Genomic DNA, 22133 nt, shown 5'->3' with positions numbered 1-22133 from the left:
ATTGTGAAGTGAGTAGATCTAACCCTGTGTCCTGGACACCTTGAATGCCCTTGTCTCATTTAACAAGAACATGAGATGGCAGAAAGAACAGCAGATGAAGAGTAAGGAGCTTGAATTACTATAGCCGATTTTCCCACAGGCTTTCTTAAAAAAGTCATTTTCATCCTCTAGATCTATTTTATCACCTATTAAAAGGAAGAGGGGTAGGTAGGTAAGAACGAGAGGGATAAAGGGTCTGACTGTACTGCTAAGATCACTCTAGCTCACATTTTTTTCTTAAAATGTACTTATCTATTTTGTTTTTTCTATCAGTCATTTCTGGATATATGTTTCCCCTATCCCCAAATCCCCAATCTTGTCACAAAGAAAAGCAGTTTAAAAGTACAAAACCACCAATACAGTCAGTGACTGAATTTGACAGTGTGGGCTCCCAGGAATTCATTATGCTTTATTATCTATTCTCCACGATGATTAATTTTGGTTTGGTTTTTTAATTACTAAGAGTTTGGCTTCCTTTTTTTTAGCTCTTTTAACACTCTTCTGAGGGAAGAAACACAAAATAGTGGGAAGAGCTCAGGAAATGGGAGTCAGAGAACCCAGCTCTAACAGGTACTGGTTCCAAAGCAACTTCTATGAACAAAGGTAAATAACAGCTCCTCTCTTAGCCTGTCCCTTCATCTGCAAAATGGAAAGAATACAGCACCTTTTTCAAAGGACTGGGGTGGAGAAGGAGGGAATTAGGGGGAGATGACAAAGTACTCTTTAAATCTTAAAGTGCTATAGAAATTCGAGTTCAGCCTGATCCTTACTCATCTCAAACACACCTACTCAAAGCTCTCCATTGCTCATCCTGCTCCTACATTTAAGCCTCCAAATTAGCCCATTCACAGTTCAGCACTTCAAGGTTTTTTTTAAATGTTATTTGGAAAGCAAAGCATCTACTGGGAATAGCAAAAAATTAAAAGATAAGGAGCTTAAGGGGGGAAGGGGAAAACTTTACAAGCACACCAGCAGTCTCATCAACACAACACAAGGTGAAAATGTGCAGTAGCAGATTGCCTGCAAGCTAAATGAATAGCTCAAGTTCCTCAGCAGATTCTATCTCACCCATCTGAATTTAATTCCCCCTCACAGACAAATACCAGAAGATATTACTTACATTCTCTATTCTCAGGTCTGCCCCCTGTTCTAAATATGAGCCATTCTTGAACAGAACAGCTCAGGAATACTTTTATTATTATTATTAAGGAAGCTCTGAACCTCTGTATTTCCACTATTGCTCACTAGAGATCTGTAAACCTCAAACAATGCAAAATCTCAAAGATAGGAACTTTTACAGTAATTTGAGAAGCTTGCTAATGTTAAGATGATGAACAATATACTACTTTAGGATATTACAAAAGAAAATGCATAGAGCAACCATCTCTATTTTTTGTGATGTTTTCCATGAAATATTTTATTAACTCTAGTCTACCTCCTACCATAAAACAAACAGTACATCCTCAAAGCTAAGTATACAAAGATTATAGTTTAAAGTAGTCAAGGTGTATTTCTAAGTCCTATTTTTCTTGTGAAGCAAAATAACTGCATGGACATGCGTACATATATTGTATTTAATATATACTTTAGCATATTTAATATGTATTGGTCTACCTGCCATCTAGGGGAAGAGGTGGGGGGGAAGAAGGGGATAAGTTGAAACAGAAGGTTCTGCAAGGGTCAATGCTGAAAAATTACCCATGCATATATCTTGTAAATAAAAAGCTATAATAAAAAAAAATTAAAAAATGAAGTAGTCAAGGTGATGATGCCTTCCACCGCTATACAACTACTTTTAGAAAAAAATTTAATTCAGACAACCGTGAGAAGACTCATTTGAAATGTGACATCAGTAGATCCAAGAAAATAACATGTTCAATGACTATAATGATGTCAATGGAAAGAATATAGATCAACTGAGTGCTGTATAATTGTCATAACCAAACCTAGACTCAAGGAGATGAGAAATGGAGCTCTCTTCCTTTCAGAGATGAGGCACTCAACAGTGTGAAACATCAACTATCCCATCATGATTGATAGTTTGGTTAGTTTTGATGAATTGGTTTTTTGGTTTTTTTTTGTTTTTGTTTTTGCTTTTTTACTCTTGGTTACAAAGAATTGCTGTCAGGTGTGAGGGAAAAAACATTCAGAAATGAAGGTGACATAAAAAAAAAAAAACCCCAAAAAAAAACAAGAGAAGAGAATCTACAGTTTGCCATTATGATTATTGAAGATATTATTTTGTTGCTGGAAAATGGGGAAATATTTTTTTTTCCCCTGAATGAAATCCTTTTCAAAATTAATCTCATATAAATCTTCCCACCTAACACCCTCAGAGAAATTTGTCTGTTTCCTCTACTGAAGCATTTTTCCATTTGGCAAAAATTCAGTATGATTTCATTAGAAGTGTCTGAATATCTGAAACAATACTATTTATGCCCAGAATTTCAAAATGTGTGTGTGTATGTATGTGTGTAGAAAGGGCTTAAACACAAATATGCATATGTATTGAGATATATAATAGATTCCTCTACACACACACACATACACACACACACACGTGTTTAAGCCCTTTGTACACACACACACACACACACACACTCACTCTACAAATTCTGTTGCCATTAGTCACCAAAGTTGAGGAGTAGGACTCCTTGGAAAGAAATGTTTAGAATGAACAAGTCCACATGTACCAACATCTCCTGATTCTATTTAATTTTTTCCCAAATGAATCAGAAGAAACAAAAACAGGAAAGAACAGTTCTGATCAATTGAAGTTACAAGTGTATGTACAATGTTTTGACATTTATCCTAGGAAAAGAAGTGTCTTGCTAATTAAAATGCACTTTCATCTATAGTCCGTCTGAGACATTGGGCTTATTCTTCAGGAAAAAACTGAAACTACATGTCCAAGTCCAACTCATGACAAATGGATGAAGTGTAGAGATCATTTTGCCCTGATGGACACAGGATACCGAAGGACTGCACAGCTTAGAAGTCTCCAATGAAACTTGCTGGGACTTGGCATGGATATATCTGCCTAGACTTCACTTTTATCCAGATGGGTAAGCCTTGATAATCTTCACATCATCAACAGGACGGTCCTGGGCATTTGTCTCTACCATGCCCACTCGATTCACCATCCCTATGCCCTGACATACACGGCCAAAAATGGTATGTTTCCCATCAAGCCACTGAGTAGGGGCCAAAGTTACAAAAAATTGGCTGCCATTGGTGTCTGGCCCTGCATTGGCCATTGCAAGAATTCCAGCTCCTAAAAGAGAGAAAAAAAGGATAGGAAAGGCATCAATGAATCTCAGAACTTCACAATGGAATTTTTAAAAATCCCAGAAGTCTTAGATTTAATTCTGGTCTTCATTACATTTTGCCTTGTGTTTCAATTTTCCCCTTCCCCAATATCCTTGCAGGGAGATATTAAACTACCTTTCTTCTTTTTTCTTCTGGGCTCCAGCTCATCCTCATTTTTCAGAAGAGTAAGTACTTATCAGGCAAATACATTCAAATTTGCTTTCATGGGACCTTTTGCCTTTTCTCAAGATGATTAACATATTATCTAGCTTTCTCTCCCCACCATCTTACTTTAGCAAATTTAAGCAGTTTCTAAATTTTGACTAATAGCATTATTCAGCAAATAGAGACCAAAACACCTCATAACAGCTCTTTATATTATTTAGCAGGCCATGAGAAAATGCCTTTTCTCACATCTGCCAATTTTCCTTTAGTGGCACCAGGGCTGAGCAACTGCCAGGCAGACTGGGAGTAATCTTCCAGTCACCTAAAATGGCTGTCTAAAATGACAGCCAAAGGAAGAGCTTTTTAAAATTTAAAATCCACTTCCCAGTCCAGGCTCTCTGGTCAGATTATACACACCTGTGAATTTCAACTCAGGGTGAAGTTCATCTTCAAACTGTTTGCCATAGATAGATGCACCACCTCTGCCTGCCCAGGAAGAGAACAAATGAATTAACTATACAGCCTCACAACAGGAAAGGGAGGATCCAAGGTCAAAAGACCTTCACTCAAAAGGAAAGAAAAAATTAATGACCTGTCCAGTCCAAGCTTCTCCTTATAACTCCCCAAGACTTATTTAAAATTATACAGTCCAGCAGAGAAAAGAACCAAATAGCTTTAAAACACACATAAATCAGAGAAGCCACAGTGGATTCATTGAATACCATTTCTTGTTATTGAACATCATTATTAACAGCCTGGATAGCAGAATACAAAGGAGCCTCATCAGAGGGCTCAAGCCAAAGAAGGAATAGGCACAGAAGTAAGCAACAATAAAGAAGATAAGAATAAGCATGTCCTTCGAGTTAAAGTGGTAAAAATCAAATAAAATGTAGTTAATACAAAACAGCTTACAACATCAGCTAATAGGACCAATGAAAAACTTTTGCCAAATGGTTGCTGAACACAATGGAATGACTGATGTACAAATTTACATGGCGTTTATCCTTCAAGAGCTTATAATAACTTATAGAAACCTCAGTAAATATAAAAATAATAAAAAAGCGTCTAAGGGTCCCAGAGGATTATGAGCCATACAAAAGCACAGCTGGCTGCTTTTAATCAGAATGATACTGTAGCATGAAGAAATATATGATATAAAAGAACCACAAAGATGTTGTATGTACCAAATGATATATACTTGGTATGGTTTGACTCTTATTATATCCAGCTTTGACCTTCAAAGCCACCATTCCATTCCATTCCAATATAAAAGCTGTTTTACTTTTTAAAACAAGCAGGATTTGCAACAGCAAAGACAACTTTGAGAGACTTTCTAAACAACATTCCCCAAAACTTATGTCAAAACATACTATCCAACTTCTGACAGAGAGAGAGAGAGAGAGAGAGAGAGAGAGAGACAGAAAGAGAAAGAGAGAGAGAGAGACAGAGAATATATAAATGTGGGGTACCAAATGGGACATTTAAAATTAATTTTTAAAAAGAAAGTACAAAACACTAAAACAAGTAGGATTTGCAGCAACACGTCAAAAAAAAAATAAATGATCCCAACAATATTCTTACTACTCCCATTGAGGGATGAGGAAAATCAAATGTAGGGGGCAAGACTGAAAAGATAAGGAAAGTAAATTCTAAAAGTTCATTGCAAAAAAAAAAGTTTGTACAAAAATCAATAGTATCAAAAATCAAGTCAACAGCAAGATTTAACTTGATATATCTTTTTTTTTTTTTTTTTTTTTTTTTTTTGCTGAGGCAATTGGGGTTAAGTGATTTGCCTAGGGACACTTAGCTAGGAAATGTTAAGTGTCTGATGATAAATTTGAACTCAGGTCCTCCTTATTCCAGGGCTGATGCTCTATCCATTGTACCACCTAGCTGCCCCTGTATAACTCCATCTTAACATGGCTAACATAGAAACAAATTCTTTAGCAAGTCAATCAGCCAAAAACATTTGTTGAGTGCTTATTGCTTCACAGTTGTTCAAACATTTCAGTCATGCCCAACTTTGTGACTGTATTTGAAGTTTTTTTCCTTCTCCAGCTCATTTTACAGATAAGGAAACTGAAGCAAACAGGGTTAAATGACTTGTCCAGGACCACACAACTAGTAAATGTCTGAGGCTACATTTGAACTCAGGAAGAGAGTCCTCCTGACTTCAGGCCTGGCATTCTATCCAGTGTGCCACCTAGCTTGCTCATATAGCCTTATACAAGGTCCTTTGAGGAAACACAATCTATTGGTACTATGCTTTTCCTAAAAAAAAATTTTTGTTAAAGAATTAAATGGAAAGGGGAAGGCTCTTATTTCTCCCTGGCCCCAGGTCACTCACAATTCATTTAGGCTTCAAAGAATCTTCTGGAGAAATAAGCATCTCAAGCGCTCTTCTCTCTTAACCCTCCTGCAAAAATCCCTTCCATTCTTCAGGCTGTTAACTGACTGACCTCCACCGTAACCCCACTTTTGTGAAAGAACCCCAAATCCTCTCTTCTCCTCTTCCCAAGAAGAGCCCATCTAAAGTCTTACGCCTCAAGAAATGATATAGCTGCTTAACCACTTGGATAAGCAGGAAATCATCTTTCTAATAAAACAGTAGATTTCCAAGTCTTATTTGCCTGCAAATACAATGCATCTTAAGTTCCTCTAGGTCACATCATTTGTCATCCCACTACACATATTCTCCAGACATCTGACCTGTCCCTGGCCTTTTCTATCTGCTTTGCTATATAGTTCCCTCAGGATTTCCAGGTCTTTCCTTCTAGCCTGAAACTAAACTAACTTTTTTTTTTTTTGGAGAATTTGAACTTTCTTATAAATGATATCTTCTCCAATTAGAGCACATATTCTTGAGAATAGGGGCTGATCCATTTTTTTGTTTGTTGGAGAGGGGAGAGTTAATTTTTTTTAAGCATTCTTTTATTTTTACATTATGAGTTCCAAATTCTCTCTCCTTCCCTCCCATCCCTATACCACCCACTAAGAAGACAAGCAAAATGGCATAAATCGTATATGTAAAATTATACAAAACAAATTTCTTTATTAGCCATATCACAAGTATGTGTGTGTGAGAGCGATAGACAGACAGACAAAGGGAGAGGCAGAGACAGGAACAAAAAAAGTTATATGCAAATTTGTACTCAGAGTTCATCAGTTTATCTCTTATAACAGACAGCATTTTAAAAAATCTTGTCTGGAATTGTCTGATCACTGTATTGATCAGATCAGAGCAAGTTTTTCAAAGTTGATCATCATTACATTGCTATCAGTGTGTACAATCATATCCCATTTCTCACTTCACTTTGTATCAGGTCTTTCAATGTTTTCTCTTGAAACCACCCCCTCATCATGTCTTACAGCATGATAGTATTCAATCATATGCCACAATTTCTTTAGCCCTTCCCAAACTGATGAGCATACCCTCAATTTCCAATTATTTATCACTACAAAAGAATAACTATCAATGTTTTTATAATATAGGTCCTTTTCCTTTTATCTCTCTGGGTTACAGATCCAGGAGCAGTACTGCTGAATCAAAGGCTATACCTAGTTTTATAGTCCTTTTGACATAGATTCAAATTGTTCTCTAAAATGACCAAACAAGTTAACAGTTTATTAGGGTACTAGTTTCCTTCAAACCCTCAAGCATTTGTCATTACTGAAAGGTCTTAGGTGTTTTTTGTTTACTCATTTTCCAGCCTATTTCTTCCCTTCAAATTTTATGTTAAAATTGGACTCTGGAGGCAGCTAGGTGGCACAGTAGATAAAGCACCATCCCTGAAGTCAGGTTTTATTCATGCTGTTGTTTTCAGAACTAGTTTTGGGGGTTTTCAAGTTTTTGGTATTTCTGAGGTGCTCTAATACAAGAAAAGGTATGGTCCCTGCTTTCCTGGTCTGGACTCAGGTCTTTAACCAGGAAGGGCTTCTGCTTTCCTGTAGCCACAAGCAGTGGCACTCCTCTCTGCCTCAGAGTTCATATCTGGTCTCAGACACTCAATACTTCCTAGCTGTATGTGACTGGGCAAGTCACTTAACCCCAATTGCCTCAGGAAAAAACTGCAACTAGGGTCCCTACTCTCTTAGAATGACCACAGGCATTCCTCTCTGCCCTGGAACCGTGACCCAGAACTGCTTATGGCTAATAGTATTGCCAATCAAAACCAGCTTGTACTCAGGGCCAGCATAGAGTCCCCTGTAATCTCTTTTTGACCAGTTATCTGACCCTCCTATCTCTATGTTAAGAGCTCCCAAAGCTGCTGTTGCCCCCTTCAAGAAACACAGCAGTACTCCCCACATCCATATGATGCAGACAGGCTTTTATCCCAGTGTCACAGACCTCTCCTGATATCTTTTAGATCAAAATTCAGAAGCATTATTTTAAAGCTATTTGAAAGGGAATATTGGGAGAGTTCAGTTGGGTCACTGCCTCTATCCTGCCATCTTGGCTTTACCTGAACCACTCTTCTACTTAAACCCTAGCACTTAGCACCTTGGCATATAATAAGTGTTTAATAAAGGCTTTTTCATTCATTCATTCATTCATTGACCAGTCAGCTTCTAAGTGTTAAATCTATTCCTACTCTTGATGCCCTATCTAAGCACAGTGATTTTAGCCCAATGACTCTTTTACCTTGCATTAGTCATTAAGAAAAACAAAGAATCCTTCTAATTTTCCAAGTCATATAAGCAGTTTCCACCCTGACAAAGAAGTGTTACATCTGAACTCTAGTTATCTGTTTTCCTACCTCTACTACAACCACCATCTCCAGAGGTCCTTTTTTTGTGTTCATTTATCTTTCCTTTCCTCCCTTTCCCCACATACTCAAGACTATAACAGTCTATTTCTAGGATTTATGTGGAAAAAGAAGCATAATGCACAAAGGAAAAAAACTTTGCATAAAAGAAACTACCTAGATCCAGACTAGGTATCCATCACCAAAGTTCTCTCAGACTGGCACTCATTATTTCCTTCTGAAGTAGGAATGGCACCACTGCACTGACCCCCTTCTTGTCCCCAGATTAAAACATGGCATCTTACTTTTTAGCATTAATGTGCCTATGCTCAGTCCAGAGAATGTAGCAATTTGGGTTTTTTAGTCTATTTAGTCTATTCTTCCAGGATCTCAAGAAGCCTCCTAATGAGTTTGGATGGCAGATTTTGAACACCCCATCCATAATACTATGATCCCAACTTAGATGATTGTCTATCCTTGACTATGACACTAAAGGACAAAAAATAAAAACTGGTATTTCAAATAAGTTGCCCTCAAAGTTCAAAGAAGTTGCCCCATTCTTTACACAGCTCATTCACTTCCAAAGTTTCAACTATTATCTCTCTAGTGACAAATTTGAAGTTTGTATATACAGGCTACTTTGAGGGTATCAGCTTCCCACAGTACAGCTCCCCTTAAAGTGCTAAATTTGATGGAGCAGCAGCACAATAACTAAAATTAGCCTCACTATCTTTAAACCACCTCCATGACCCCACCTCTATATTTTCCTATATCAATCCCTCAGATTCAAAACTTCACTTAGCTCTTACACTCTTTCCTATACTCATCATACACAACCAGTCACTAGTCCATTCTATCCTTTTTTTCACAAGCCAACTTGAATCTTCCTCTCTATTCTCACTGCTCCCACTCTTCCCTGCCTCTAGTTTCTTCTTATTCCCCATCACTAATTCATTGCACACAACATTGCCAAATTAATATTCCTAAAACATTTCTTTTATCATACTACTTCCTGATCCAGAAATCAAAATAACCTCCCAGCTCAAATCCAAAATTCTTAGTCTGAAAGTCAAAGACTTCCATTAACTGCTTCAATCTTTATCTCCCAAATATAACACCAATTGCTCTAGTTGAATTGACCTTAACATTCCTTATGCATATCATGGTCTCTTCTGCTTTGGATCTTTGCTCCTGCTCTTATCTTGGCCTCTGGTTAATCCAAATTTTATCATTTCTTCAGTTCACAGCTCATTGACTCCATGAAGCCTTTACAAGCTAACCCCCTAGTACAATCTATCCCTTACTAAAAATTCCTTGAAATTGCATAAGTTTAACCTATATTGGATTGCTTATTGTCTGTGGAGAAAGGGGGAGGAAAAGAGGAAGAAAAATTTGGAACACAAAGTTTTGCAAAGGTGAATGTTGAAAACTATCTTTGCATGTATTTGGAAAAATTAAATACTATTTTTTTAAAAAACTACAAACTTCTTCAACTCTCTTAATAGAGTCTATAAAATAATATTAGATATTTTTTTAGTATGTTGCAGTTCTTCAACTAGATTAAACTCTCTAAAGGAAGGAACCATGGCATCCATTTCTTCTTAGAAAAGTGGACATGACTCACTCTGTTACAGCATTTTAAGGTTAACAAACATTTTTAAACTTAAAAACCTTGCGAGGCTATTGGTTGTTATACAAGTATTTTAATGCCCATTTTATAGATAAAGAAGCTGGGGCCCAGAAGTAAAGTGACTTGCCTTTGGTCAAACAATTACTAGGTGTCAGTGCTAGTCCAAATTTCTTGATTTCAAGTCTCATGCCCTTTCTATTACAACATGGTGTTTCTGTACTTAATAAATTATATTCGTTCAACAAACAAATTTAAGGATGAATTACTTGTAAAAAGGTAAGACTGGATGGAAGTTTTTTGAAACATTAAAAGTGACATTTTAAAAGTTAACTGTCTACAAGTGGCTAATTGAAATTGTTTAACTAGCTATACTCCATAAAAGAACAAACATAGAGAAAGGAATAAAGATTCTAGGACTAGCCTTAAAAAATGGAAATGAGTAAGGGTCAGAATGAGTTGGGAGATAAATCAACAGAAACAAATAAGCAGTCAGAAAGATAGGAAAAGATTTCTAGTTTATTGCCATTAAATGCTTTTTGATGGTTTTAGATAGTATTAGTAAGATCAAATGTGAAACAAAGATGCTCACTGTCATTAATGGTACTCAATATCATATTGGAAATCCTAGCCATAGCAACAAGAAAAGAAAAAGAAATAAAATGAATCAGAAGGTAATAAAATTATCTCTTTTACAGATGGCATGATGATATTCTTGGAAAATCTCAAAAATTCAACTAAAATATCATTTGAAACAATTTTAGCAAAGTAGCAGGATATAAAGTAAATCCAAAATAATTCTAGACAGTATAAAATAATAGGGAGTATACCTGCCAAAACAACTCAGGAACTATATAAACAAAATTATTAAAAACAACAACAACAAAAAAACAAAACAAACAAACAAAAAAAACCACCTTTTTATACAAGAAAAATCAATTTAAATAATTAGAGAAATATTCATTGTTCATGGGTAGACCAGGCCAATATGATTAAAATGACAATTTTACCCAAATGAATTTATATGTTCAACACCATCCCACCAATTGAATTACCATTTTTTTTATAAATTATGGTATATGAATGTTATGGAATATTATTGTTCTGTAAGAACCGACCAGCAGGATGATTTCAGAGAGGATTGGGAAGACATACATGAACTAATGCTAAGTGAAATGAGCAGAACCAAGAGATCATTATACACAGCAACAACAAGACTATACAACGATCAATTCTGATGGACGTGGCTCTCTTCAATAATGAGATGAGATTCAAACCAGTTCCACTTGTTCAGTGATGAAGAGAGCCTTCTATACCCAGGGAGAAAACTGTGGTAACAGAGTGTGGACCTATATCCTTTGATCCAGCAATACCACTACTAAGTCTATTTTTATAGATGATTGGGGGAAAAAATCTGTATGTTCTAAAATATTTAAAGCAACTCTCTCTGTGGTAGCAAAGAATTGGAAATTGTAGAGAAGTCCCAATTGAGGAATGACTGAATAAGTTGTAGAATGATTATGACAGAATACTACTGTGCTATAAAAAATAGTGGGTTTTTTTCCCCTTTTGGTTTGATTTTTCTTGAATAACATGATAACTATGGATATATGTTTAAAAGAATTGTACATATTTAATCTTAAAAAACTGGGGGGATCATGAAGAGGGATAAAAATAAAATATTTACCTTATGAAAAAGAAGAGATTATTTATCATAGCTGACACAGAAACCTTCTAAGTCATCAATGTTTGTTTTTTCAAGAAGAGAGTTGGAAGGCAATAGATATGGCAAGTACCAAATGATATTATAAAAATAAAATTGATATTTCAGCATAGAGAAAATAACTCAAAAAAAAAAAATGATGAGCTCAATGATTTGAGAAAAACATGTAAAGATTTGCATGAAATAATGAAGAGCAAAATGAGCAGAACTAAGAAAATATTGTATACAGTAACATCAATACTGTTTTAAGAATGACTTTGAACGATTAAGGCATCTGACTATTGTAAATATCCAAATGAATTATAAAGGGCATATGAAGGCATTATCTACCTCTAGAGAAATAACTGATAAACAGAAAATAATCATCTTTTTTGTTGTACCATGTTATAGAAATGCATGTTTTATTCCATAAATTAAAAATAAAATTTAAAAAAGGATAAAGAGATAGATTTTAAAAAGACTAGCCAAGGGGTATCTAGGTGGCACAGTGGATAGAGCACCAGTCCTAAAGTCAGGAGGACCTGAGTTCATATCTGGTCTCAGACACTCAATACTTCCTAGCTGTATGTGACCCTGGGCAAGTCACTTAACCCCAATTGCCTCAGGAAAAAAAAAAAAAAAAAGCAACCAACCAAATGGAAAAGACTAGCCAAGAATCTTAAGGGAGAAGAGAATTTAAAGGAAGAAGGGTAGGGCAATAAGGAGAAATGAAAAGGTATAAAAGCTGAGAAAAGATGATTTGGTGTTGGCTAAAGAAAGTCCCTGGCCTCTGAGAAAAATGTTCTGGTAGAACTGTGAGCAAACTTGTCAGGAAGAGGGTAACAACAGAACTGGCTAAGGTAAATGAAAAATGAGATAGGTAAAGATTTTTTTTTAAGTCTCCTACAAAGGGAAAACAAATATATTTTAAAACTGAAGAGCAAGAACAAGAAGGGAAAAAGTAAAGATACTCAAGAGGGAAGGGATGAAGAGAGAACCAAGGCTTTCATGTCAAGCTGAGTTGGACTGGAATCAAAATTGGTCACCAGTGCCATCAACAAAGGTTGATACATTTCCAAACCTCTCCAAAAATTTAATAGAGCATGCAGAACAGAATTAAGAGTAAGCCAAATAGGTAGTCATCTAAGTCAAAACAAAGAAGAGCACAATGAGGAACACTTCAATTTTCTTTTTATTAATGCAAATATTTTTAGTGCCAAAAAATTCCATTTCCCACAGCACTTAAGGTATTTATTTTATGATAACTCACATGTGTTACAGTGAATACAAAAAGCTTCTAATAGCCAGCAGCACATGGAAACTTATCTAGAGTATACAAATGCTTGTCTTGACTCTGGTCACAAAAATATTTTTGGTTTTGGTTGATGGAACATCTCAAATGAGTTTTCTGTAATATTTTAAGTCTTTTCAGAAGACATACTACTACTTTTAATCATAGCATCCTATTTGTTCTGAGGACTACATTGAGAAACTTGATGTCAGTTCTAGTTCTAAAGTGATTTTTTTTTTTTTTGCTGAGGCAATTGGGGCTAAGTGACTTGCCCAGGGTCACACAGCTAGGAAATGTTAAGTGTTTGAGACCAGATTTGAACTCTGGTCCTCCTGACATCAGGGCTGGTGCTCTATCCACTGCACTACCTAGCTGCTCCTAAAGTAATTCTAAGGCATAGGGGAACATCAGCCACAGAAACAACAAAATCACTAAAGAAGTGCAATAAAAACTCATTGCCTCCATGTGACAAGATTAGTTTTGGCCATACCTGTTCCTGTAGGATCACCACCTTGGACCATGAAGTCTTTGATGATCCTATGAAACTTGGTGCCATTGTAGTAACCACGTCGAGCCAACTCTGCAAAGTTCTTACAGGTCTTAGGAGCGTGTTTCCAATATAATTCCAGCACAACAGTCCCCATGCTACAAGATGGAAAGACAGCAAGAGTCAAGACTATGACTACTGCAGTTCTAATTCATACTTAGAATGATGACAATGCCTGGGAGGAAATTACTGGTGAATTTCATACTTGGCAAAAGACTGGTTTCAATTTCCACTAACACAAAAAAAGCATACTTCATTTTGGCAAAGCAAGCAGCTAAAACATCAAACAAGAGGTGATTCACAATTTCTTATATAAACACATATAACAACATATGATTTCTCCTCTAAAGATTCAAAAGCATGTATATACATGCTTACTTTTAGGCATACACATTTTACATATATAAATGTATGTATATATAAAATTAATTATAATCCAAGTAATTAAACTATTCAATTAACTACATCTTCTGGTACTCACATCATAAGAGTGATCAGTAAAGGTTTCATGGAGAATTGGATTTGTACTGGATTTTGAAAGATGAGTAGGATTCAGGTAATAGGTGACCCAGAAAAGAGGGTCATGGATTTTCAAAGGTCAAACCAGTTGAATCCAAGCTTTAGCAAGTTCAACCAAACTCAAAATTTTTCAAGTATGGTTCTAGTGGCAAACTCAAGACTCAACCCCATTATATAAGAGCATCACTGCTGAGTGAAATGAGCAGGACCAGGAGATCATTATATACTTCAACAACCATACTATATAATGACCAGTTCTGATGGACCTGGCCATCTTCAGCAACGAGATCAACCAAATCATTTCCAATGGAGCAGTAATGAACTCAACCAACTATGCCCAGAGAAAGAACTTTGGGAGATAACTAAAAACCATTACATTGAATTCCCAATCCCTATATTTATGCCCACTTGCATTTTTGATTTCCTTCACAAGCTAATTGTACAATATTTCAGTCTGATTCTTTTTATACAGCAAAATAATGTTTTGGTCATGTATACTTATTATGTATCTAATTTATATTTTAATGTATTTAACATCTACTGGTCATCCTGCCATCTAGGGGAGAGGGGGTGGGGGGTAAGAGGTGAAAAATTGGAACAAGAGGTTTGGCAGTTGTTACCGCTGTAAAGTTATCCATGCATATAACCTGTAAATAAAAGGCTATTAAATTAAAAAAAAAAAAAAAAAAAAGAGCATCACTACTATGCTGGTCACAAAATATTGAATTCCTTGGTCATGGTGGCTCATTAAAAAGAGAATACAGAATGGTCTCCATCACTTTATTGACTGTCCTGTCTATAAGAATGACAACAGAGTGATAGAAAACGGGTCAAAAGTACTAAGAACCAGTTTCTAAGACCAGCTATTAACATCAAATTAACTGCTGATACTCTAAATGTAAAATGCTTGTCCACTAATCAAATGTATTTATTATTATAGCAACTGAACAACATAAGGTATCAAAATTTGTACTAGATGAAAAAGCAGAATAAAAGTGCAGATAAATAAAAGGTTAGTCTAAGAGCCCTTAGGAGAGGCAAATTAAAGGACAGATTTGGTTTTATCATACTCTGAATTTCCAAGACTGATTCAGACAAGCTATTGATACTAAAAAAAAAAAAAAAAATGGATACTTCATAGAATCATAGATTTAGAGCCAGAAGGATCTTCCTGATCTAATCTAATCCAATTGGACTAGAGACTAGAGAAGAAAAGAAATCAACTGCTCTATTAAAAAAAACAAGAAGTTTAAATATTGTAAAGCAATAAGCAGTGACGAAGGGGAAAAAGCACAGAAACTATTTCAGTTGGCAAACGTTTAATATTTTTTGCAAAGTGAAGATATAAAAATAAAGAAAGGCAACTACAAATTCACTTGCAAAACTTGTCAGAGGGGTATAATGTTAAATTACAAGCAGCATTACCTCACTAAATGTGAAGAGTAGAAGGGAAAATGAATCTACAAGAAACTTGATGTTTCCACAAGAAACCAAGTACATTTCTAGATGAAAGTGGTTACAACATACAAAAAAAGTTTCTATAAATAATTTAAGTGATCACTAATGATAGAACTATCACATTTGAACTCATACATTCAGATCCCTAGAAGATAGAGGCCCCAAACAATATTTATGGTAGCAAAATTTCTCACTTTCAGATCCCCTAATTCCAGTGATTGAGTCTTCATCTCCTGAAGCAAAAATTTCCCCTTTTCTTAATATCTCTTCCCATTCTCTCATCCCCATTCCTTCAGTGTCTTCTGTATCTTTCATTCACTGCCTGCTTTTTAACAGACTCCACTTTTTTGTGCTTACAGAATCTAGCTCTCTCCAGAAGACACTGAATACCTGCCACATTTTACAAGGATGACTGCTCAAAGAGTTGGCATATTCCTTATTCCCCAATATCACTTCTAGACTAATATCATTATCCAGGATCTCTTCCTCCTTTGAGATTCACTCCATTCTTCTCTTATCATCTAGTCTAAATCCTCACTATTGTGATCTATTGAATTTCTTTCAACTCTCCCTTCTTTCTAACAATTCAGAATCTATTAAATGAAAAAAAAAAAAATATGCTGGTTTCCAAATCCATTAACTTCAACATTTATAATCTAAAGCTTTACTTTTCCTCAGTCACCAAAAGGGATGATCATGTCTATGACTCCATCATTATCCATCACTATTCTTCTATGATTCTGAACTTGAGAAATTCCTTATCTCTGAAGATCATATCCTGTCCTTCATTCTCACCACATACTTCCATACTCTCATCCCTGTTCACCTACTGCCTATTCACCCAGGCTGGCATCCCCCATTATGGCTTCATTTTTTTCTTTTCACCATAAAGCTAACCAGTTTAACACTACCCCAATATCACACTCAGGCAATGCCCAATCCTTGCAACTTTTCCATGCCCATTCCATAATTCCTGAATATCAGTAGTTTCCACCATGCTTAAACAGTCCACAACAAATTCATGATAACAAATTTCAACTAGGTCTTTCCAGCTGCTCATGAAAACTTAAACTCTTCCTTGACTGAATCTCAATCCAAATCTAACCAGTAGCTGTTAAGAAACTTTTTCATCTTTCTTTAAATCCCTTATTCCTTTGCCAATCCTCATATCTTTGCCTATTTTACAGACAAAAAAACAGGCTATCCACAATGAAATTCTTCTTTCTTACTCCATACTTCAAAATCTCTATATATCTTTACTTATCCTCTCCATCCTTTACACCTCTTTCCAAGATGTATCTATCAAACCCTTCTATCTATGCCCTGAAGCCCAGAAGCCCCAAAATACTGAATCTTTTTCATCTTCAATCTCTAGCTTTTGTGTTCCCCTCCCATTTCCATTGAGATCTATAACTGATTTACATATAAAGATGCTCTTTTTCACTTTTGTCTTTAAAAAAAAAAAAATCTAGATTTGATGTCCCTTCCCCCCACCACTTCCTCCTTTCCCATTAATTTCTCAACTCTTGCAATCTGGTTTTTGACTTCACCACTAGCCAGAAATGAGTCTCCACAAGAATATCCTCACAACAATGTCCTCCCAACAGTCTCTTTACTGCTAAATCTACTACCATTTTTGAAGTCCCCATGATCTTTGACCTCTCTGGCTATCCTTGCTCTTGAACACTGTTGTATTCCTTAAATTTCATAATATTCTCTCTTCTGGTTCTTCTTTCCTATAAAACTACTCATTCTCAGTTTCCTTTGTTAATAATGACCATTCACTTCTTGGGTTTTTAGTGTAAATATTCAGCAGGTTCAGTCTTGGGTCTCCTTATCTCAACACACAGGTGTGAGGATAACCAGTTTCCAGGAAGTGAATTATCATATCTATACAGATAATAACTAAATCTACAGATTAGTGGCTAATCTCATTCTCTCTCAACCTATTACTAGAAATCTCTATTTGGATATCCAGTTATTACAGTTGCTCGGTTGCATTTCAGTGATGTCCAAGCACCATTTGGGGTTTTCTATACAGATACTGGAGTAGCTTGTCATTTTCTTCTTCAGCTCATTTTACAGATGAGAAAACTGAGATAAACAAGGTTAAATGACTCACTAAGGTCACACAGCTAAGAAGTGTCTAAGGACAAATTTTGAATTCAGCTTGGCTTTTAATGTCCTTCATATTATGGTTTCCAGCCTATCTTCCTGAACTTATTTCAAATTACTTCCTCTCACACATTCTAAATGCCAAAAAAAAAAAAAAAAAAAAAAAAAAAAAAAAAAAAAACCTGACCTACTTGCTGTTTCCCAAGCTTAATGCATTACTCTCATTTCCATGCATACATACAAACCATCCCCCTCCTTCCCCCTCCCCCGTCTGGAACACCCTCCCTCTTCATCTCTACCTTTCAAAATCCCACTCCTATATGAAACATTTCCTTATCCTCCTAGCATTAGTGCTTCCTCTTCCTCAATTTTCCTTGTATTTTTTGGTGTATATGTTGTATCTTCCAACAGAATGCTCCTTGATGGTAGAAACCATCACAAATGCACACACAGTGACATAATAAATATGCATGGTACATTGATTTGGCCATTTCACTAAAGAGGAAGACAAGGATGGGCAGCTGGACTAGACCAAGTAAACATAAAGAAATACAGATGGGAAACAATAAAATTTTGAAAGCAGTAAAGAAAAAATTTAAGATACTTGGATATTTCAAATTCAATATACAAATATTTTCAAAAGGGGGAAATATAATGAATTATGGAAATTGCAATATTACAGAAAAAAGACATTGGAAAAAGCATCAATAACTATTAACCCATATATCTACTTCATCATCTAAGTGTCATACAAATGGTTAAAAAAGTATTCTTGATTTAAAAAATGAGCTAGAAAACACTAGACTTCAACAAACTATTTTCTTTTCTTTTTTAAAAAGACAAAATTCACCCAGGTTATAAGTGCAGAAGCAATTCATGGGCTCAGTCTCACTCTGTTCATCTTGGAAACTTTACTCTATTTCCAACCTGTGTGGCTTCATCTTACCTTTGGCAATTAGGTTCACAGAAGCTCAATCTATTAATGCTGAACTTAGTTTGGACACCCCATTGCCTTAGCCCACTGCAGTCATAACTCCTAGGATTCAAATGATGTTAAATAAGTCTTAAGACTCCTTAATAACAGAAATTACATTTTCTACATTAGACCTTCACAGCTACATAACTAAAAGGTACAGAAAAGACGAGTATCTACAGTATTTAGCTATTTAGCTCTTGATTTTTTTAAACAAGTTTGATGCAGTAGAGCAAAATGCTGCTTTTAAGGCTCTCTTCCAATGAGAAGTTTCTCATTCATCAACTGAGATTAAAAAAAGAGGTGTTATACAATGAAAAAGGTTGTGAATTTGTAGTCAGAGAACATGAATTCAAATCACAGTTCTGTCATGCCTTATCAGTGTTACTTAACCACTTTGGGCACCTCATCTGTAAAATAAAGAGTTAAACTAGAAAATATCTAATATTTTTTCCAATTCCAAATGTGTATGATTATCTGATAAAATTCCTATAAATATAACCACAGATCAATAATCTTTTGACTTTGTATACAAAGTAGTGTAAAATTAGCAAAACATTTGCATAAAGGATCTGTCACTGCCGTGAGGGATGTCCTAGGCAATCCAAATGAAAGATTTCTTTCAGATGGCAAGGTCTTCCATAACTCCAGGTTAAAAGTGACATTATGTTCAAAGTTCCATACTAGGGATTCCTCAAACAGAATAAACATTTCAAAGCAATCTAATAATCCACAAAAGAAAAAGTAAAAGACTGCCTATTGTCTAAACCAGGTGTCAAACTCAAAATGTTAATTTTTGGTTTTCTAAGTCAATATGCAACTAGATCTTGATTTGAATTTGAAACTACCAGTCTAAAATGTGTCATAAAGTTGGATATGTAGTCTATAGAGTTAGTATGCCATCACAACATTTCTCTTAGACAGCCATTGCAAATGGACATTAAGCCAAGTCCAGAACCATTCAGGAAGGAAAAAAATGAGAGTTTTTTTGGGGCAAATTGTGCAGTGTTTCCAAGGATAGTATCTACTCTCTGAGGCAAAAATCTACCTATTTAACTAACACTAGAATCCTTTTTTTTTTGGTTTGTTTGTTTATTTTTAATACACATTGCTTTATGAATCATGTTGGGAAAGAAAAATCAGAACAAAAGGGAAAAACCATGGGAGAGGGGAAAAAAAAGAACCAGAAAAAAGAAATGAACAAAGCATGCGTTGATTTACATTCGAACTCCATAGTTCTTTTTCTGGATGCAGATGGCATTTTCTATCCAAAATCTATTGGTATTCCTTGGAAACACTAGCATTCTTCTGGTGATACAAGACAGCAGCTGATCACGCAACACTACAATCTACAAAGAATGAAACTATGGGGGACCTAAAGGATATCATAAAGACACATGATAGAAACAGGCTGCCGCATATCACCAATAAAGAAAAGATGTAAAAATCATCATGAAGGAACTGTGTAACTGAAAAAGGAGATAGGCCAGCAACGCCGGGGAGCGAGGTCTAACAGAAGGTCAGCCCATGGGATCCACTGGTACCCACAAAATGCCAAAAGACGTGGAGGGAAGTCTCCGTATCCTAGAAACAATCATCTTTCTAAGATTTACACAACACACACAAGAATCATGCACGAAGTGCGGCTTGCAGATAGACGGCAATTCCTGCTCTTCCCGGCTCCCCCTCCCCAGGCAGGACCCACAAAGATGGCAGGAGATGCAATTGCTGAATATGTGCCTCATTTACAATACTAATGTGGCTTCCTCTCTGAGATCATAAATGCGCGCTGACAGTAAAGATGCTATAAAGGAATCCATTTCTTTACAGTCAAAGTTACACGCACAATCCATCCGGTGCTATTCAAAGCAAAAAATCCAGTCTGATGTGTCCTGTTCTTTCCACATATGTTAAAATCTGTGTGCGGGTGCTACGCTTTCCGTTCAGTGGCCGTTATAGTGAGGCGGAAAACTCCTACCCCCCCCCCCCCCCCCCCCCCCCCCCCCCCCCCCCCCCCCCCCTCGCAGCGAGCACCAGAGCGGGCGCTGGCCCACGGAAGTGTTCTTGCACTGCCGCCCTTAAGATGGAGCCCGGCTATCGAGGGTCTCGAATGCCGCCTTAGGAGGTCTGTGACTTTGGGGGAAGTGGGCGAGTCCCTGAAGACTTTTAAGACAGGGAATGATTCGGTTCCCCGGACGTGGGTGGAAGCCAGGGAGCTGGGGAGACTCGTCCGGCCTCGTCCGGTTCTCGTGGTCCCCTCCACCCGCGCGCGCGCACATACAGAGACAGACAGACGGACACACGCGCGCGCACGCACACACACACGCACACACGCCCTCACCTGGTCTCCAGAAACACGTTGGGGGGCTGCCAAGAATCTGGCGGCACAGCGGCCATGGTAAAGCCCGCTTAGCCTCTACTTCCGGCAGAAAGCCTATGGGGGACTCGCCGCCAAAGAGCACACTTCCGGCTTCCACCGTTATAGGACCGGGTACCGGAGAGGAAGAGGCGTGATCCTGTATAAATTACGCTTGTTGCCAAGGCCCAGAATTGCTTCCCTGCTCTTTTAGTGCTCTGATTGGTTCAAGTGGGCGTAGGAGGTGGGACTCTCTTTAGGAAATATGTGTGTCTAATGGTTACTCTTCCTCATCAATCAGTCCTCCTGTCCAACGACTCATCAGCTTTCCTTTCTCTTCCCCTTCCCACCTCCTCCTCCCTTACGTCCTCCTGCCCCACCCCCAGGGAGAGGCAGCTGACCAAGAAATGCCGTCGGGGTTCTTTATCTTACATTTTCATTTCCTGCTTTCTGTTCTGCTTATTCTTTGCTTCAGTAAATTTCCCCTACGCAGCTGGTTTTAATCTTCCTATCCCCAGAGCCTCGCACAGTGCCTGTAGGTAGTAAATGTTCAACCAGTGTATATTTCATTGAATCGAATTAAAACCAGAAGAAAGAAAAAGGGAAGGGAAGGGAACAGAAAGGAAGAAAAAAGGGGGGGAGGGGAAAAAGAAGAGACTAGGGAAAAGGCAGGAGTCAAGAAAGAGAAGAGAGAAGAGAAATAAGATGACGAGAGGGAAAAGATGAGCCCAGGGAAGAGAGTGAGAAGTGGGAAGGGCAAGAGAGACCGGAAGAGAGAAGGGGGTGAGGTAGAGGGCAGAGGAGAGTAAAGTAGAAAAGAAGGTAAGGACAGAGGAGAAGAGGGAAAGTGTCGAGGTAATTGGAGTGAGAAGAGATGAGGAAAAGGCCGAAAAGAGGACTGAAGGAATAAAGAACAAAGAGGCGGGGGCGGGGCATCAGCCTCCAGACTCGGAGGGAAGGCTTCTGAAAGCGTTGAGCTAGTAAGAAACATAAAGAGAAGCTGATTGTGGGATGAATGGAACAAAGAGAAAGGCTGCCCTCTCGTCATCTGCCGGCCAGTTAAAGGCAGGGATTTTGTGGAGAGAGATTGCACCAACATATTCCAGGACTAGCAGCTAGGTGTAAAACCGCCAGTGCCCACTTGCTCTTATGCAAATGCTCTGAGCATTACACAATGTAAAAAGGGAAGGACAAAAATAGAAACTGCTCTGCAAAGTAGAGGGTGTGGAAATCACTGAAAATGTAACAACAGCTTTTCTGGATCAGACCTGCAGATCATCCAGCCCA

At 37.2% G+C, this 22133-nt stretch overlaps 1 protein-coding gene across 5 annotated transcripts; it reads right to left on the bottom strand.

Annotated features, from left to right (window-relative positions):
- Positions 1–2726: 2726 nt before the first annotated feature.
- PPIL1 (peptidylprolyl isomerase like 1) lies at positions 2727–21457 on the bottom strand. 5 transcript variants are annotated; one of them, XM_031964962.1, is made up of 4 exons: positions 21279–21457; positions 13369–13523; positions 3931–3999; positions 2727–3313 (listed from the first exon to the last, which is right to left on the bottom strand). In XM_031964962.1, the coding sequence occupies exons 1-4, from the start codon at positions 21284–21286 to the stop codon at positions 3093–3095; spliced, it is 453 nt and encodes a 150-aa protein (XP_031820822.1). In that variant the 5' UTR covers positions 21287–21457; the 3' UTR covers positions 2727–3092. The 5 variants fall into 5 exon arrangements, with proteins under 5 accessions (XP_031820822.1, XP_003769054.1, XP_031820824.1 ...); XM_003769006.4 differs by lacking the exon at positions 21279–21457 and adding an exon at positions 20832–21023; XM_031964964.1 differs by lacking the exon at positions 21279–21457 and adding an exon at positions 20525–20543.
- Between the last annotated feature and the right edge of the window lie 676 nt (positions 21458–22133).

This window comes from Sarcophilus harrisii, chromosome 4, assembly GCF_902635505.1.
Source record: "Sarcophilus harrisii chromosome 4, mSarHar1.11, whole genome shotgun sequence".
NCBI classification, from domain to species: Eukaryota; Metazoa; Chordata; class Mammalia; order Dasyuromorphia; family Dasyuridae; genus Sarcophilus; species Sarcophilus harrisii.
Note: the sequence above shows the minus strand (reverse complement) of the source record. Positions and strands in the feature narration are given on the sequence as shown.

Coding starts and splice junctions, on each gene's coding strand:
- PPIL1 (XM_031964961.1), bottom strand. CDS start 20,310: ATGGATTCCTTTATAGCATCTTTACTGTCAGCGCGCATTTATGATCTC. Junction 13,524..20,239: donor GAGGAAGCCACATTAGTATT/GTAAATGAGGCA, acceptor TCCATCTTGTAG/CATGGGGACTGTTGTGCTGG. Junction 4,000..13,368: donor TGGTGATCCTACAGGAACAG/GTATGGCCAAAA, acceptor CTTCCTGGGCAG/GCAGAGGTGGTGCATCTATC.